The sequence below is a fragment of the Kryptolebias marmoratus genome, linkage group LG10 (genome assembly GCF_001649575.2).
Source record: "Kryptolebias marmoratus isolate JLee-2015 linkage group LG10, ASM164957v2, whole genome shotgun sequence".
NCBI classification, from domain to species: domain Eukaryota; kingdom Metazoa; phylum Chordata; class Actinopteri; order Cyprinodontiformes; family Rivulidae; genus Kryptolebias; species Kryptolebias marmoratus.
Window position 1 is genome coordinate 20,527,075 of NC_051439.1, and position 19,641 is coordinate 20,546,715.

At 43.5% G+C, this 19,641-nt stretch overlaps 1 protein-coding gene across 3 annotated transcripts; it reads right to left on the bottom strand.

The window, feature by feature from the left end:
- Positions 1 to 1,130: 1,130 nt before the first annotated feature.
- Positions 1,131 to 18,489, bottom strand: LOC108247014. 3 transcript variants are annotated; one of them, XR_001809058.3, is made up of 6 exons: positions 18,220 to 18,489; positions 12,178 to 16,131; positions 10,398 to 10,521; positions 7,529 to 8,404; positions 6,084 to 6,648; positions 1,131 to 1,737 (listed from the first exon to the last, which is right to left on the bottom strand). XR_001809058.3 is itself a non-coding variant. In XM_025010245.2 (5 exons), exons 2-5 carry the CDS (start codon positions 15,467 to 15,469, stop codon positions 6,144 to 6,146), a joined length of 4,797 nt encoding a protein of 1,598 aa, XP_024866013.1. In that variant the 5' UTR covers positions 15,470 to 16,131; positions 18,358 to 18,489; the 3' UTR covers positions 5,599 to 6,143. The 3 variants fall into 3 exon arrangements, 2 of the variants coding, with proteins under 2 accessions (XP_024866013.1, XP_017290330.2); XM_025010245.2 differs by lacking the exon at positions 1,131 to 1,737 and having other exon boundaries at positions 5,599 to 6,648; positions 18,358 to 18,489; XM_017434841.3 differs by lacking the exon at positions 1,131 to 1,737 and having other exon boundaries at positions 5,599 to 6,648.
- Positions 18,490 to 19,641: the final 1,152 nt, after the last annotated feature.

The window sequence follows — 19,641 nt, forward strand, 5'->3', positions numbered from 1 at the left end:
TCCTGATCACTTGGTCACATTTTAGACTTTGAACCCATCCAAAGGTAACATCAGTTCATCCCTGCATCTTTCTCAGAGCTCCTGTAAAGTTTGTTGGAAGTAGCTGAAGAGCCGTAGTGAATCTGGTCCCGTGTTCCTACAAACGGGCGCCTCGGCGTGGCCCAGTAAGTCAGCCGTAGTCCCTGCGGCTGCGGAGGAAGTGGCACAGCGATGAAGTATTCATGGCGGCAGCTCCGCTCCTCCTCTCTGGCCTTATTCAAAGCGTTCTAATTAATCAGCCTTAAATAGATGGACAGACCTACATTACTGACACAACGCCTCGTGCACCATGTACTATTTAACGCACAGATGGCACCGCGGGGCGCGCGGCGCTGACGTCTGAGCTTCTTTTAACTGGGGCTGCTCTACCGCCGAGAGATGAACTGGAGTCGACGCTTCGATTCAAATTACAATCAGGTTCAGGATTCCTGAGGTAGAACTTTGCTTAGTCATTATACAACTTTAAGTTATTAGCTTCATTAGATTCATTGATCCACTGCAGAGCAGAATAACGATGCAGGTTTGCTTAGAGGAAAGCCAAAAGGCTTCATAAAACTTTAAAATCCAGCAGACTGGGAGAGGAATAAATGAGAACAAACCAAGCATTCCTGAGGCTAAGATCACCTCATGTTGAGAAATGACCGAGCTGTAGTTGCTTTGGGTTTGAACCCTGAAAGTAACGTCACGAGACGTCCCCGCTTGTTAAATTTCAGCTCAGCGTTTGTAAAACTGTCCCTTTTTGCTTTCTGTGACAGCATCTTGAACTGGACCGACTCCAAAAGTTAATCAGCTGCAGACGAACGTCCGGTGGTTACTTTCCGAGCTCCATCAGAATCCGTTCACCGGTTCATGAGATACTTTATTAAGTTAGTGGAACAGATCCTTATATACAGGTAACTATGACTCTCAGCTACTACCACACCAAATTTCACCCCAACAGCTGTAAAACCGACAGAGTTGAAGCCATGTTTGTGCTCGATGAGGTCGCTTAGCTGTGGCAGAAACCAGATAAAGCAGCAACACAAAAACTATAAATATTACAATCTGTAGTACGAGTACCAGCGTATCACCGTGGGTTTAAATGGGTCTGTTTAAGGACCGAATCTTCATACTTTTTACATTTAATAATTCTGCTTTAAACTAACTGAGATCCCAATAATTGGTAATCATTTCTGTAAGTTTACTAACTCTGGTTCCGTGCACGTTCATATAAAACCGTCACTGCCTGCAACAAAATTATTTACAAAGATGGATCTGGGTAAATATTCGTCAAAACCAACTCGTGGTTGAAAACATAATGATCATAATAATGTGTCATACCTGTTTTATGCCAGGAAGAGGTCATTAGGAGAGCAGAGAAGTCAATAAGGCACGAGCAGATACAAACATTATCTCTTATCGCCTGGCTGTAAGAATAATAAAACAAAATAAGTGGACTTACTTGTGGTTCTCCTTTGAGGTCGGTTCCTAAATGAGGAAAAGGATAAAACGATGTGAAAACTGCTAAAGCAAATGCAAAAAAAGGAAATGTAACAGCATTATTAGAACCCAAGAGATTTCTTCTGATCCTTCGTTGGAAGGAAGTTAAACCCTGGTTCTGGGATGGTTCTGGGCTCGGATCGGCGTTCTGTGGCGACCACGTCTCTTCAGATGTCAGTCAAAGGTGGATCTACAAAAAGTTCTGACCCGGGAGGGCAGCTGTAACGTGACAAAAGGTGGGAAAGTCCAAAGCAGCGACTGTAAATTTTGGGAGTAAGAATGGAAATATCCCAAAGTGGGAAAACTTTTACAGAAACAACTTTGTTTTTTTTAAATGTGCAGCTTAAAATGGATGAATTTTGACAAAACGAAACTTTGCTTCATCCAAGCGAAGGAGACAAACAGACTGAAGTGAGTCACGTTTCACCATCGAGTTTAGCTTTTATTTGTACAATGCGTTCCAACAAAAGTTTGGAAAATATGGCACACAAAGGGATTTTCACTCAAATAATCTGTCCCTTAAAAATCCGCCCCAGGTCTTACCTGTTCATCACCACTAAGCTTAAACAATGATCAGCAAAGTTTTACACAGAAGTCAACAGAGAACGCGATCGGTCATTTCACAGTGAAACTAGATGTCTTGCCACAGTTTGATGCGAGCGAAAATCAGTGATTATCCTTGTTAAACTTTGTACATAAACCCTTCCTGTTCGTCTCGTTTTAATCTGGTTTGTAAGCTTTATAGTTCAAACAAACAAAATAAAAATCAGCAGCAGGATTAGAAACTGTTCCAACAACACGCAGGTTTCTGATGCGAGCTGGAGAAATAATAAATCCCCATCAATGAACGAGTTACTGTCCAGAAAACGGCGTCAGCGTGACGCCAGCGGCTCGGATTCGTCCCGGTGGTTTTATGAGCGCCGGCTCCCGATCACGTGAGCCAGAACTCGCAGAAACTCATCGCCGTGCTGCCTGACGTCCGGCTGCGGAGCTGCGGGAAAACATGAACTCTGCCTGTCGCGTTTTTAGTGCAGTCATCCGCACACACAGTCAGGAGGAAGAGGAGGAGGAAGAGGAGGAGGAAGAGAGTTGTTTTTAAAGCGGCGGCGTTAACACAAACCACCTTCCTGCGGATTAATGCTCATGTGTGAAAGGTGGGCGGAATGTGAACGCCGTAAGAGCTAAAACGAGCTAATTCTGGTCCGAATGTTACACTCCCACATCCCTTACAGAAGGGCAGGATTCGGCCCCCAGGGGCCCCGAACGGGCCGGTTCATTACGCTGATTATTTCACTAACTTGTGCTAAGATGATGGCCGGAAGTAAACAGTTAGATCAGAAACTCAAATGACTTCCTCCTGGTTTGTGAACACAACATCGCTGAGTGTTTATTGTGAAATTATTCCCGTTATGTCGCCACACTGACACTGTTGGACTGAAACTGCAAACTTTATTTACGAGTTTCCAAGATGTCTCAGATTGTTTCCTCTCAGAGGTTTTGATCTCGTTCAGAACATCTGCAAGGCAAATTTTCTCTGCAACCCGCCTCAAACCCTTCTCAGTTTAGTTTCTACGAGTCAGAAAATGGGAGAAATGTACAACCTATCGTGCCAAATTAGAACAAAATTGTGATAAAAAGAGAATAAGCTGCGATAAAACTGAGGCGTTGCGTTTTTCCTGCGTGGCGGTGCGATCCCTTCCAATCATGTTTGTGTTTCTTGTTTATTTCTTTCAGCTGACGATTCACGCACGACCGAGACGTTCCTGCCGACGCCAGCCTCTCAACTAAGTCGGTCAGCGGCGACAAATGTCTGGGAGCAACAAAGCCGCCAGTCACTGCAACAACAGCTCTGCCATCTCACGACGGTGGGCTTAGGCGCGTCTCCGCCGCTTCAGACTCGAGCCCAAACTGCTACAGCTGAGCATGTGCTGCACAGTCTGTCTGCTTCGGATCATGAGATTATCTCCACGTTCTTCTTTGGATCGCAGCGCGGGCAGATTCCCCGTAAAGGAGAGAAGACTTTAGGTGCAAAACGTCTTTCATGTATGTTTTGGAAGCTCTTAACTTCTTTGATTTGATCACACTTGAGAATGGCCAGAAGGAAAGTGTTTATAAATGTGATTCTGGTTGATTACCACTGCAAAGGGAAGGTAATAAAAACATGTATTTCTAACCTCAGCTCACTTTTGTGCTTAGTTTTTTTTACAGATTTGGATTCAAGCAACATTCATTTGATTCACACATCCTGTGATTGTCCCTTTTCTGGTTATTAATCCCTCTCTAAAACATTCAGATAGTCGAAAACACGAACCTGCGGCTTCAAAAAGCGGAGCGAAGCACTTCATTCCTCTGTGAGATGCGCTTGTAAAAAAAAAAAAAGTGCTCAAAGCACCGGAGAGAAAATCCATCGCGGCTCAGACGGGTGCGTTTAAGGCCCCCGCTGTCAAAAAGCTGCTCGTGCACAGAGATCATCATCATTATCGAGAGTAAAAACCAACAAAAACGTTTCAGAATCCATGCTGGCAGTTAAGGCTGCAAAAGGCAAAACTTCACCCTCACTGGTCAGTTCGAATCTTACGTCCAAACTGAAAAGAAAGACTGGAAACCAATCTGGTCGGGTAAAAACGCAATCCTTCGTCTCAATAATTAGTAAACCTTCACCTTCCCTCTGTGTTCAAAGGTGCTACATGTATCATTTTTAACATCAGGGAACGATTAGCGCATTTATTCTGCAGCTTCAGTTTAAATATTCAGCAACTGAGATGACTGACAGGTCCATGCGGCCTCCGGGCTGCGCTCACTTTCTGAGAAACCAACTTGAATTTCTGTTTTTCTTTTTTAGGTAAATCCTTCCTGAAGGCTTCACTTTCAGTGCAAACAGAACTGAAGGCGTCTCATTTTCTCCCTGACTGAAAGTCGTGAAGAAAAAGGACAGAATTGGACTCCAGTGTTTTATTCTTTCTGGAAAAATTAAACATGAAAGAGGGCAGACAGGGAGCAGCGAGAAAGAGCTCAATGCTCTGCAATAAATATAAAAATATACGACCAAACTTTAGGCATTTAACTACAGTTTGGTCCAGATTATTAATAATAGACACGCTTCATACACGTCTGCAGCTGAATTAAAATAATGTCTCATTAAGTGAATATAGTTCAGATGTTTTTTACCCTCCTGTTTTTGTTTGTAGTCACTCGTTCACCCTGTTCTGCTGGTCTGTAGTCGGGTCACAGAGGTAAAGAGACCCGACGTCTCACTCAGCAGATCCTCCTGGAGGATCTCAATGTGTCAGAGAGGATTCAGAATCCTTCCAGCGAGCTCTGGCACCGCCGTGGGCTCTCCCCCAGCGGGATGTGTTCTAAGAAACCTCCACAAGGAGTCCAGGAGGCGTCCCAATCGGACGCCCGGACCACCACAGACGACTCCTTCAGATGTGGAGGAGCGGCGGCTCTACGCCCAGCTCCCCTCCTCACCCCGTCTCTGAAGCCCATTTCAGCTTCTCGTCTCCAGGACCTTGTTCTCTTCGGCCGTGATCCATATTTCATCACCACAGGTGAGGACTGGAACAGTAAATTGAGACCTTTCCCTCATCAGGAGCACGCCGAGCTCTTTAAGACGTCATAAAACGAAAAAAAAAATCAGTCACCGATTGAGAAAACACGACCGGACTGAAATCTGTCAGCCATCTCAGGCGCCATCTCCCCGTTAACGGCCAATTACCGGAACCACCTGAAGACCAGTGGATGTCTAAAAATGTTACACATAAAAACCTCTAAATGTGCATAAAACAGTCTCTACAATCAGTAACCGGCTGCAGGAGGAAAATTAAACACAGCCGCTGTTTCACAGAAAAGCACTTTCTACAAATGAAACATAGAATATAGCATAAATCTCTAAGCATATTGCTCAATTTTTACATTCACAATTTCATTCTAGTTGATAAATAAAACATTTAGTTTAATCCTTTCCTCTTTGCACATTCATCACATGTATGTATATCTATATATATATATATATATATATATATATATATATATATATCAAAGATCAAAATATGTTATTAAAACAGTGTTAATTGCACTGTAAAGTTGGATGTGATTATAAAATACAATGTACACAGCAAACCTCGTCTAAAAGGTGTTTTTTTTGTTTTGTTTTTGTTTTTAAGGGGAAGATGTGTAATTATTTTCTGCCTGAAATCACTGTTATTTATGTGTTACTGTAACTGATTCCAATATGGTGTTTAAAACCAGGAAACACTGATACTGTTTGGGACATTTATACCCTGTTCGGTCCATTCAGCAGAATAAAAAGCCAAAGAAACGTTTCATATTAATTATCTTGAGAATAAATGATAATAAAACTAACACTCCCTGTTATAAAACGTGCCTCACCCTCTGAACTTAAAGAGATTATATGTGATAATATGTTGGCTAATCTCAGGAAATGCGACAGCTTTTATGCAGCTCTTACACAGCTGAAGGCGGCCATGACAGCAGCTAAATGCAAAATTAAAAATTTACAGAAACAAAAAAAAGAAACGCTCAGATTGTTCGATGCTCTCTACCTGTTGGCAGGACTGGAATCGCTTCTCCCCAAAGAGCCAAACAACTTTTTCTGTCAGTGTTCAACCAGATGACGATGACGACGGCGACGATGACGAAGAGGATGAAGACGAAGGGGAGGGTTTGTACGCGTCGCCTCCCATTTCTGTGAATCTCGACAAATCCTTCTCCTTTTCCTTCCTGCTCCCGGTGCAAACGGACCTCTGGGCTGGTTTAAACTGCCACGTGACCTTCTTCGTCGCCGACTGCTGCTCGGACGCCGCAGGCGGATCTTCGGCGGGGACGGCCGGCGCCGCTGCCACGTCCCCCGGTTGGCGCCGCTCCTGCTCCGTGAAGAGCTCGCTCAGCACCTCGGGCTCGGTGGCCTCCCCGAACATGTCCCAGTCGGGTTCGACAGGAAGCCGTTTCGGCCGCGCCGGTTTGCTGCCAGCGGGCAGGACTCTGGAGGAGCGACTTGGATCGGAGTCGGACAAGTCCGAGTCCCAGTCGCTGTCCCCCGCCACGGAGCCGCAACCCAGAACCGAGACGTCAACGGGCCCAGAATCAGAACTCTCAGAATCCGACTCCCTGGAAAAAACACATCAGAGACGATCAAAAACTAAGATGTTGTCCTACAAACGTGACAAAACAAATATTCTTCATAACAATTTAACACGTTTATTTAAACTAATCTAAATACTCCAGAAATCTTAAACAACAAACTTAGAGGTAAAAAAAAATCCAAGAAATTTAAAAAAAAAATATGCTAACATCAAATAAAAAAAATAAGAGTTATATAAGCCACAAAGAACTAAGAACCAAAGAAACGCATATTTTTTCTTTTTTTAAAAGTGATGTCACAAAATTTTTGGAGGTTTCTGCCAGTTTCACTGTATTTTACCCAATAATGACCAATATTTCTGCTGTAGTTTCTCTAAAAGAACCTTTAAAAATGGTGGCTGATTAAACATTAACCTTTAAAGTATAATATTAAAGATTTCAAAGAGCAGCAAACCTTTGACTTTTTGATGATAATAATAAAAATGTCCACATTTAAACTCTCAAATATCTTGGTACGAATGAAGGAAAGGCAGCAACAATGGCTAACAAACTTACATTTCTTTTTATTCAGCTTCAGATTGTTTTTTAAATTCAAAACTGTCACATCTGCTCTCTTTAAAGCTGCAGAAAATTTGCTGCATGCTCTTGACAGACTATCATTAAGTCTTGTTTTACTCAGCTAGGTTTTCTGGGGCTGATAAATGTTCGTATTGTGGCTAACTTGGCTTCTAGAAATGTAAAGCATCGAAAAATGATCTAGCAGGGCAGAAATATGGGCGCTAAATGCTGCCAGAGCCATTAAAAACAGTTTGTTTCCTGTATCTGTTTAAAAATCGTATTGGATGACAGCCAGAATAAGCAGCCAGGAGTGAATGGATGAAGAAAGAACGAATAGATGCCCACATACTTGCCACTGTAGGGTGCAGTTCCTGTGGGGTCCAGCAGGAGGCAGGCTGGAGCAGCCAGGTAGATGAAGCTATCGGTGCACAGAAAGTCTCCTTCCTCGGGTTTTTGTGGGGTAAGGTGCATCAGTTTGGCGTCTCGCTCCATGTTCGGTTGGTCGACGTGCGCTTTCAGGCCGTCCGCGTGCTGCTGCATGTGTACCTGCTTTGCATCATGGGTAGGAAACTCTGTCATCGTGGTGGCTTCGCCCCAGGAGGGCGGCCTCGCAGACACAGCGAGATAAACAAAACTGTCCGACTGGACAAACGGATCAATGTCCCCGCAGTCTAATCCTGAGCTTCTGATTGGCTTCTGGCTTGGATCTAGAAGGTGTTTGATTGGTTGCTTTGAAGGAGACAGGGCAAGAGGGGAGTCTACTCCCATCACGGTCACCTTCCTCCTGGGGGGGAATTCTTCTCTTTGTTGGACATTTAAGGAGATCTTGATGTCTGTATGCTCTAGTGGGGTCCTAAAGATTGGAACAATTCCTATCCCACCTTCTTTTCGTCCATTTTGATCCACATCCACCTCCATCCTCCCACATCCCGACTCCTCCCGTCCACCGTCTCCTTCCACTTTTTCACACGAGGTGGTGTTGAGAAGCGACGGATAGCACCACTGCAGCTCCGCGCTCTCCTCCCTTCCCCATTCCTTCAACCCTCTGTCGTCCCCGTCTTTCTCCAGCGACGTGTTGCTGCTGCCTAGCTCCGAGCCGCTGATCGGCTGGTCGCTGTCGGAACCGCCGTCCTCTTGGCTCTGATTGGACAGGGAGAGGAAGACGCCGCTGGAGTCGGATTCCAGCGTCAGGTTGGAGTCGGGAGAGCTGTCCTCTTTAGTGGAGCTGGAAAAACAAGATAAGGCCATCAGATGGCTGCTTCATCCCCATGAGTCTGCTAAGCTAATGTGACTTTCCACAGATGCCATCAAAACTGTAATAACCTACTTTAGAAAATCAAAGGTATTGATTTATTTTTATCACTCAACCTCCAGACGTCGTGCCTGCTCAGTGCTCACACATCTGAAGTGATGGACACCTCATTATCAGCACATTAGCTTTCTAATTGAGCTAAGGCCGTGGCATTTGTCTGCATTTATTAGCTGCCGACAGCTCTCATATCGTGGCAATTTGATTGTCACTTTAATCGGACGAGGACACATTCAGCAAAGGGCACTTCAGTTCTCTGCTTCCTATTATGGTACAAATAAAACCGGGTCCCTATGACATCCGTGACGTGGCGTCTATACTCTCGACACCTGTAACCACTTCGCACGCTTCATCTGACTGACTGCAAATGTTCCCATAATAATTACATCCAACAGCACTCGCTTCGTCCCAGTAAAGGTGCATGTATTTTACATTCTCGGCTGTTTTCTCACAATAAATCTAGACTTAACAGAGCTGCAGTCCAACATTACGAACTGCTCGTTTGTACTAAATGTTCCTGTTCTCCTGTCAAAGGGCAGGCTCCCACACTGAGGAGTTTATTGTAACGCCAGACATGTGAAACAGCAGCACAACGCATATAACAGTAATTTAAAACAAGGAGAACGGGGAATTAAATCTAATGAGTCACCAAATATTCTCTTGTTTACCATTTCTGCATACATTCGACCCAAAAGACTCGAAATAAAGTGTAATAAAAACTTATATTTGTTAGATGGCAGAAAAAAAGTTAACACCCACAGCAGTTCCCCAGAAAATAAAAATAATAATAATAAAAAAAAAACCTCTGAAAGGTTTGTACAGCAGCGATCTACAGTCAGACAGATTTTACATTCCCCAGGAGCGGTCAGCTTACAAAAATCGATTCAAGAACAAGTGTGTAACAGTCTGCAAGGTTATAAACAAAAGCCTCCCGTGAATCGACCAACGGGACACCAAAATCTGTGAACTGCGAAGCTTCAATGAAAGAGCCACTTCTTTTCAAAACTAATAAGAATTTCTGACTGATGTTTGCCTAAAATAAAATTAAAAAGGCTACTTTTTGGAGGAAAGCTGCAACCAAAACAGACTTAGTGGAATAAAACTGACGCTTGTCAGAAAACGTTTAAATACAAATAAAAGGATTCTTCTGAAGTCAAACCAGTTCATACTGGACCAGATCCAGACCATAATCTGACAGAAATGTGAAATGACATCCCAGAGTTGTTCTATACAGGAAGGTTTCCACGACCAACACAGCATTTAAAGGGAACGTTTAGTTGTACTGCTGCAGTTTACGCTAAATGACTTAAATTATTAACCCATTCTTTGGGTTTTAAGAAGCAATAAAATCTCATCCGGTTCATCAAGGCGTGTCTGAAAAGGGACTTTGCTGTTTTCATTTGCTCATTACATCCGGAGCGCCTCAAGGCTCAATGTTTGGGCCACAACCATTTTAGTAATTTACTGCACATGACCTATTGTTCTGCCTCAGTTTGTTTTGTGCATTTAATCTGCATTTATTTACATGTATATACCACACAGACGCAAGTCAAAATTGGGTGCTATATTTCATTGCTCTGTGAGAATATATCAGAAACATAAAAAAGGAAGAAAAGATTACAGCCAATAACGGTATTTAAGTGTTCAAATCATCTGGAAAAATGTCCTTGAGCCATCCTCCATAAATGTAGACACACTGATCTCTCAGAGAAACCTTCTACCAATTTTTAAATATTCAGATACTCTAATAAAAGTTTTTCTTTCACAAACCAGACGCTAAAAGATACTGAATGCTGATTTCAATATCTTGGCCTTAAATGTAACTGAATTCCCTCTACAGCCAATCCGATAGGCAGTATATCTTTGCTAAATTGCAACCTGGATGATGTATTCATATTTCAGAAATTACCTTGTGCCAACGGTGGACGTGCCGGCGGATTTTGATGACCACTCGGTGGGTGATCTGTCTGCGTCTGAAACAGTTGAGGCCATGGGACTGAGCTCCAAACTGACCTGGGATCTGCTGCCAACTCCTGAAAAGCAGAGCAGATATTTAACACGAGCAAACCAGAGACTCTGGAGAACCAACAACTCAACAAGTCATCTTTCATCTTTCATAACTGTTTATTTAGGAGAACAAAAACTTTTGGTGTTTTCTGTCCTTATTTAGCCTTCTTGTGCAATGTGTTGACTTAACTACTGTAATTTGGTTAATTTTTTTTTAAATGAACCTTATTCAGTAACTTATAGAACCAAGACCTTCAACCAGAGTAATGAAATCTTAGTTTTTTTTAATCTCAAATCAATAATTGGTTTAATTTCTCCAAAAATGATGGTGATTTCCTCGTTTATATCGGTGCTTTCCAATGATTTATTCAAAGGAATCAAAAAGTCTGAAGTTGGAAATCTTTACAGACAATTACAACACAGAAAAGCTGTTTTTGATATTAGAGATATTGTTTCTGAACTTCTATTTGTGACAAAATGTTTGGACTTCAGAAACCTTTTGTTTTGTATTTCTGAAGCATTTATCCTAAAGTTTGGTTTAACCAATTCTGATTTTACTAACCCAACACTAATTGGGTTTATTTATAAATGAAATGACCTCAAAAAGTCAAGAACTGCTGAAATCATAAAACAGTTTGGTGTGTTGATTATAAACCTGCATTTAAAAAAGGCTTATGATCCCATTATAATTAGAAATTATAACACTAAAACTTCAGTGGCTCATAATTTCCTTTTTTTCTGACTGTAATTTCATCTAAGCAGTTTTTTTCCTTTAGTTTTTATTTATTTAACAGATTCTTCTATTAGATGTTTTGCATAATTGCCTAATTCTCAGTTTATGTAAAATCTGCATAACTGAGCAACATCAGGAAAAAATAAAAGTTCCTGCCTTGTTAATCTGTTTTTATCTGCAGTGACACATTTTTTACCATCCACTGATGATGAGCAGTTGTTAATTGGGCATCCTAATCAGGTCAGATATCTGCCATTGTGTAAAAATCTGCATCAGCCCATCATTTAAAGGAATCATCTGTTGATTATTTAATGAGGTTAGCATTTAAAGAGGACCACGGTGGAACAGCAGGTATTGATAGATGATTTTGATGTTCATTTCACTGATAAATTCAGATTAAGTTTACTTAAGGAATCCAGAAGACGACAACGATGATGATTGCCATTTTTGAACGATCGCAATTTTTGTTGTTTTGTTCACAATGAATCAAACAAACATTTGTTTTTTTCAAACAATAAACACGGCTTTCACCAATAAAAAACAACTTCAACCCCTTCAGGAAAATTATCTTGTTGTGTTTTAAGTTAGATATCAATATTTTTCCCGTTTATCAAGTCAATAAATGTAATTTGTTGTTTTTTATTTCTTCAGCCCTGTACAGAATTTACACCAAAGTCACGTATTTTGATTTAGGAAAATCTTTCTTTTAATTAGACTTTGGGACAAACAGAAGGTAAATCATCAATATGCTGTTCTGTTAAATGCTGTAATTTTTAAAACAAAGAAAAAAAACAACAATGAGTCATCAGCCATGAGAATGGCACTAAATTCAGTTAATCCAGTTTATTCTACAGAATAAAAGGATTTAATTAATTCCTAATTTTGTGTATTATTGAATAAACAAACATGAAAATAAAAGAAATACACAGTAAATTGATGAACTATCTACCTGTGTGGAGCGTAGTTTTGTCTCTTTGAGGACCGGGGTGTGTTTGGTACATGTCAGCTCGATCCCTCTGCGGCTCCAGCAGGGTCTGGTATAAATCCTGGGACTCCCTGTGGGGCTGAGACAGATCCAGGTGCTCCAGGTCCGAGTCCAGCTCTCTGGCCCTCCTCTCCAGCTCCGTCAGGCTGAGCTCTGAGGCTGCTGAGGAGGGAGGGTGGGAGCCCCCGAACCCGATCGGGGGCCGGAGAAGAGGCCAACACTGCAGGGAGCCTGAGGGAGAGTCTGTATCTCCTCCTTCGTCGCCTTCTGCTTCTCGTTTGTCCCAATGATCGTCCCAAAGTGTGTTGACCATATCAAGAACGGCATCCCAAGCCTCCACACCCCCTTCCCCAGGCTGTGTCCCCCCTTCTCCACCTTCCACCTCAACATCTTCTGGGTGTAATTTAGCCACCACTTCTTCCAAGGCTTGTTCTTGTTTCCGGTCATTAATTTTTATCCCTCTGTGTGTCACGTTTTCAGATGTTTTCTCCGTATCTCTCTCTTTTTTCTCTTCTTTCTTTTTGTTTGCAGTTTCTTGAGCTTTTTCCTCAACCCTTTTGTCTGCCTTGTCTTGTTTAGCTTCCTCTACCACCACCACCACCACGTTCTCCTTCTCTTTCCTCTCCTCTTTCTCCTTACTCTGCTCTTTCTCCTTGCTCCTGGACCTCCTCGGTTCCTCTTGCTCTCTGCAGACCCTCCAGTGCTCCAGGTTCTGCTCCCTCAAGGAAGACCTGCCCACCAAACTGCTGCCCAGTCCTGGTTCTGCGTGAGACGGTTCCTTCAGTGAACATCGGCCCACAATAGAGTTTGTTATATTTGTTAACGGGTTTTCTGAGCCGAGACGGGAGTGTGGACGTCTCTTCTCCAGGGCTGAAAGGACCGAGGGGAGAGGGGGGAGAATAGGGAGGTTATGGACTGCCCCTCCCTGACGAACAGTCCTTTTTCTGACCATGATTCTGCGAGGCCAGGTGGACTCGATGCTTTCAGGCGGCCCGGTTGAGTCGAATTCATGGAGCCCTTTGTTTTGTCGAGGGCTGAGCACTCCTGGTCGCATCCCCGTGGCCGTGCCAGGTCGGGACCTGGAGCAGGATTTGGATGACTTGGATTTGGATCTGGAACTTTTTGAAGGTTTGGTTGATCCGGTTTTATCGGTCTCTGCTGGCTTCTTCTCTACATGATCTGCAGGAGCAGCTTCGGGTTTGTCTCTAGCTTCAGAGCTGGCCTGAGTTTCATCTTTAGTTGGAGCTTCACAGACAACCGTAGTCTCACTGTGACTCTCCGTCGCTGCTTCACGACCAACCTCAGCTTCTGGTGCTGGTTCAGGTTTAGACACAGGAGCAACCTTAACCTCCGTCTCAGCTTTAGTTTCAACTTTGGGCTCAGCTGTTAAACCAGCATCATTATTAGCTTTAGCTTCAGCCTCTGTTCCAGTCTTGTTCTCCAGCTGTTGGGAGTTAGCTTTCAGCCCAGCATCGTGCTCCGGTTTCATCACAGGACCAGGACCAGGAGCAGGTTCGACCTGAACTTTATCAACAGGCCCAAGCTTCTTCTCAAAATCACTTGTGTTCAAGTTTTCAGTAACACGTTCCGTTTTAGCTGTAACTCCTCCAGGTTTTTCTCCATTCCTTGTTTCTCCTCTGAGTCCCTCCTTGTTTTCCATCCCAGACTGAACTTTTCCTTCCAAATCCCGACCTGGGGGCCGAGTTTTCACCTGGGAGCCCATCCTTTTTTCATGCACATTCTTCACACTGGATCTGGATCCATTATCATATTTGTTCCAACCATCTGTTCTGTCTTGGTATCCACCTCTCATTTCTGCTTCAGATATGTTTCCGGTTACAATTTCGCTGACTAACCTCGGCATCTCACACCCAGACTTACTGTCTACTAACACCAAACTAACGCTCCCGCTCTCATACTTGGGGATCATTCCTCCACCAATACTTTCAGGGCCAACTTTTGACCCAGCTCTGTTCCTGCCCACCGCTCCGGTACCCATTCTGGGGGCCCCACTGGGAGAGGGTGAGGGTGAGGGTGAGGGCTGGGGGAGAAGAAGGGGTGTTGTGTCCAGACCCTGGTCGGATTCTAAAAACACGGAATCTCTGTCTGAGCGCAGAGGAACAGGTCGACCATAGCCAAAGGTCCCGAAAGTGGATGTCTCCCTTCTCTCCCTCTCTCGGGCTCTCTCCCTCTCCAGTCTCCCTCTCTCCCGCTCCCTCTCCCACTCCCGCTGGGCCCATCCTCGCTCCAGCTCGCGTTCCCGCTCCCTCTCCCAGTCCCTGTCCCTGTCTCGCTCGCCGCGGCCCCACCCTCCTCCTCGCTCCCTCAGGTCCTGCTCAAGGTCATGGGCAGACAGTTGGACCAACGGGGCTCTGTAAGGGGACCGTCTGAGCTCATGGGGGGGAGACATCCTCAGGCTTTGGGTTTGGGAGTAATGCCTTGGCTGAATCATATGGGGAGGGGAACAACGTAAACTCTGGCTCTGACTTGGACGAGGCTTTGCTGGGGAGAAAAACACAGGAGTGTGGTAACCGGAGGAGAGAGGTGATCCGGAAAACGGTGAGATGAGGGGGGAGGTAAGAGAGGACGACTGCCCCCCAGCAGGGTAGTGTCCTGGGTTCAGATAGCCCCCTCCTCCTCTGTCCATCATCTCAGCTGTAGTGAGCTCCATACACTCCAGGGGTTTCGGCGACGCCATAGCTTTCCAGGAATGTCGTCCATCTCTGCTTTTTGTGCTGTCTCCATGGTGATGGTGGTGGTGGTGATGGTGGTGTTTCTTTGACGACGACGAGGACACTCCCGGTGCCGAGAACGAGGACACCGAAGGAGAAACTGATCGGTTGAAATGTCCCGGCGAGTGGCAGCCGTCTACATCCTCAGCTCCGAGCTTCAGCGAATCATAGATGGCTCGTTCATCGAGCCGTCGAACAAATGAGGGGTTTGGAGTTAAGGAGCATGGCTGCGGATCAAACATGTCCGACCGGCTGACTCTGAGTGAACCGCTGGTAGAGTAGCTAAAACTCCCATCACCCCCACCGTCTCGCCTCACCGACCCTCCGGAGTGGTGGTGATGGCTGTCGATATGCTGATTGATGCACATGGTGTCATAAATGGATCGCTGGGGTATGTAGCCGTCTCCGTAACCCCCTTCCATCCTGACATCCCGCCCTCCCATCCCCCCGTCCCCAATTCCATGTTTCTCCAGGCAGCATGAGCTCTTCCTGAAACACCCGGGGCGGCTGAGAGGCTTGCCCATGATTGGTTGGACGGGCACAGGTAAGGGGGGTTGGTGGGAGGCACGGTTGAAGTTTGAAGAGTGAATCGTGAAGTTTTAATTTGACTAATTCTGGAAAGAATTGCTTTAAAAGAACCTTTCAGATTGTGTGAGATATGCTGCAGCTGGTTATGATAAGAGCATAGCAAATATAGGAGAATGTCTTATTTATGATAAAATCTTCATTCTCCTCTGGTAAAGTACTGGAGCATATTCCATTTGTTTCAATAAAATATCAGAAAAGTCATGTCACTGAAGCTTGAAAGTCCCAGAAATCATAATTTAAAAAAAAAATCACTTTCTGAAAAGCCTCACGTCATAAAAACAATGTAAACATTATGTCCAAATACAATCCCACTTTAAGGAATAATCCAATCAAATTAAGCAAAAATGAATAAAAAGATAAAAATGCCACTTTTTAGTTCCACTTGGTTAGCTCATCTTCTCTTCCTCTCCTGTCGTGACTGCATTTGTATTTGTTCTTTTTTGTTTATTGTCCTGACTGTCTGTTTAGAGCCAATTAAATCTCCTTCCAGCAGAGCATTAGTCTGTCAGACTAAAAGATGAAGAGGACGAAAGATTGAAGATTGAATCCAATCAGAGCATCTCCTCACATGCTGCCAGCGTTTGATGATCATCTTCCCCTGAAAGACAAAGCAGATAAACATGATTTGGATGGCAGACATCCTGAAAATAAAACTCTCTTTACACCTCATTATAAGACCGTATTCAATATTAGGACACATTAGATTTTAAATCATTTCCAATTGAAGGGATGATTTACAGTTTACAGTAACTTGAAGAACTATTTAACCAAAAATCCAATTTAACATTTATGACTGGGTCTTAAAAACATCTAAGATGAAATCAGATCTAATATGTGAAGTTTGAACAACAAACTGATATAAAAGTTCTACCATTTATGAGTCTACCACCTGAAAGAAGTTACAACGGTAATAAGTGAGTCTGACAAGTTTAACTGAAAAGCACTGAAATGGTTGAGGAGCCATTTTCAGACATTTTAATCAGAATCTCTTTCTCAGGTTAAAAAGCATAAAACTCTAACACCTCCACCTACCAATTAGTTACTGATACTGATGCAAATTGTTTAGCAATGTGTTGTCATCGTAACGAAAAATTGCTGCAACGAACTGTATTTGTAAAGTTGAAATGTGATGGAAGGAAAGCCTTACTTTATCTAAAGATGTTGAACTGTAATAGCATAAAAAAGGATTTAATAAAAGGAGGGAAAAAGAAAAAGGTTAGATTGAATTTAAAAAAAGAGCCTTAATCAAAATTATTGCTGGGAAGAATAAAAAAAGGATAAAGTTTGTGTTATCCTTTGAATCGCTTGGCTTGGTTTGGTTAGATTAGATTAGGGCAGCACTTGTTGGTTTAAGGCCTTGGTGTCCAATCCTGGTCCTGGAGGACCACTGTCCTGCAGGTTTTAGAGGTTTTTCTGCTCTTCAGCAGGTCTTTAAGTTCTGCAGAAGCCAAATCAGGGGTCAAAGCAGAGAAACACCTAAAACATGCAGGACAGAGGCCCTCAAAGACCAGGGTTGGCCACCACTTGTTTAAGTCATCACTTCTTATATTTTGTTTGGTTAAAGCATCACTTGTTTAGGTTAATGCATTATTTATGATTTGGTTTAGTTAAGACTTATTGTTTAGGCATTATTTGTTCAGGTTAATCCAGCACTTCCAGTAACGGCACAGAAGTGTCGCCTGAACATCTCCATTCCCGAAGATTGACGAAACTAAACCTAAAACATAATATTTTTAAATAATTATATGAGCACATTTGTAAAATATATACATATACCATCTGGGAGACACCTGCCAGCTTTTGAAACATTTCATGGTATCTAATTCTCCCCTAACGCTGAGCTGGATACCATTGTTTCAGGTCTCATTAATCTTGCAGGTAAAACAACAAAAGGTAAAATCTCAAACTGTCTGAAAGACGACCCAAGTACCAGGCTAAATATAGATGTCCCAGTAATGCCTTTGGGGCGGTTTGGGGATGTTAGAAGTTAGAGGATCATCTAACAACTGGTCTCACGTCCTAACGGGTAAAACACTCATCATAGTGAAGATAATTATTAAGAAATCATGAAACATGCTCTAAGAAATGCTGCAAGCTGAATCACCTCGACGGGCAGCTAAACAATCCTCACAGCAAGTTTTTTTTTCCCTCAAACAATTGAGCATTTTGAAGATGGCCTCAAAGCCCAATAAACATCTGGAGCCAAAAATAAAGTCAAGATGACGTCAATTTGCCTACAAAGCCGTTCGTCAAAACGAAAAGGTATACGACACCGTGAAAACAAATCCCTCAGCAGGTAGGCGGTTAACTCCAGGTATGACTGATTAGCTCCCAATGTGACCTCACAAGAAGTCAACAACGCCAGAAAGAAGACGTTCCCACCGAGTGCGACTAACGTCGGTGAGAGAAAAGTTACATTTATCAGTTTATCCCTTAGAATAAGAAGAAGAGCAGGCTGATCCTCAGGAAGCATCCAAATCCCATCTCAGACGTAAAGATAAAGAGTCTGATCATTTGCATGTACCAGTGATGCAAATTAGTCTGAATCAAAGAAGCCCATTGATAGTTGAGAATCACTTGTGGCCTCTTTATCTGTTTCTCTATCTTTTCAGCATCCTGTCTTCCTCTCTTTCATCGCTGCTGCTGCCACCTGCTCTACCCCCCCAATCGATATAAACGCAGGAACCTTATCAACACGGTCACAGTCAGAAACAGCCATCAGTCAGTCCAGTGCGGCGCTCTCGGTCCCATCCTGCTGATGCGTTGTCATTCTGCTTCAAATCAGCATTTGTTTCTTCTCCCTGCCGTTCTTTCCTTTCCTTACCTCTGTCGTTTTCTCTTTCTGTCGCTCGTCTCCCTCCCTCTCTGCGTCTCTCTCTGCTGTGAATCATGCCTTCTGTCAGAGGAGGGCTTTTTCTTTTTTTTTTTTTGTCAGGCGCTCTCTGCCAACCAACACACCAACGCAAACCCTCCTCCTCCTCTGCTCCCTTTGAGTTTTTCTTTCCTTCACTTCAGCCTCCCATCGCCTCTCCTCTTCCTCCTCTCTCTCTATCTGTTTGCTCTCTGCACAGCTTTGGGGCTTTAGGAGATTTGGAGGCAGAAAATTCTCCTCTCCATCTGTATCCTGTCTCTGCATCTCCTCTCCGTTGTCATCCTTCGTTCACCTTCACTTTCACCTCACTTGTCTCCCCGTTTGCTTCTTTATTTAGTTTGACCTGAGTTTTCTACCGCAGGGGAAATCATCAAAATCACACATTTTAAGGACAAATCTATCATTCATCCATCCATCTCTCTGTCCATCCATCCATTCACATCTCCATCTTTCCATCCATCCATCTATTCATCCATCTCTTTCTTTCTGTCCATCCATCCATTTATCCAACAGTCCCCCCCATCTCTCTCCATCTATCTATCATCCATCTTTCATCCATCCATCTCTTTTTTGTCCATCTATCTATTCACCCATTTATCTAACTATCCATCTTTCTGTCCAGCCATCCATCTATTCATCTCTCTGTCCATTCAGCCATCTATCTATCTATCTATCTATCTATCTATCTATCTATCTATCTATCTTTCATCCATCCACCTCTTTTTTCTGTCCATCCATCCATTCACCCATTTATCAAACTCTCCATCCATCCATTCATCCATTTATCCAACCATCCATCTATTCATCTCTCTATCTTTCCATCTGTGTCCATCCAGCCATCCATCTCTTTAGCTGTCTTTATCTATCTATCTATCTATCTATCTATCTATCTGCTTCAGTCTCCTACACACTCTGTTCCTGTACCCTCTTAGTTTGCCCTCTACCTCCCACTCTTCACCTCGGCGTTAATGCAACACGCAGCGGTGTGGAGGCGGCAGGGAGAGTTACAGAAAACCACAGAAAGAAAGAAAGAGCAACAGTGGATACTCACGTATTCTGCAGAGCAATTTCAGAGCGTCATCAGCAGCAGCATCATTTTGTCCATATACAGCTGCCCTGGAAAACACAAGCTCTTTTTTTCTGCTTTCTGTTTGCATTATAACAGCCTGGTTCCACCTGTGCTGTTACAGTGAGTGGGTCCTCTGGTGTCTGCTCGAAGGAAGGACAGATTAGTAT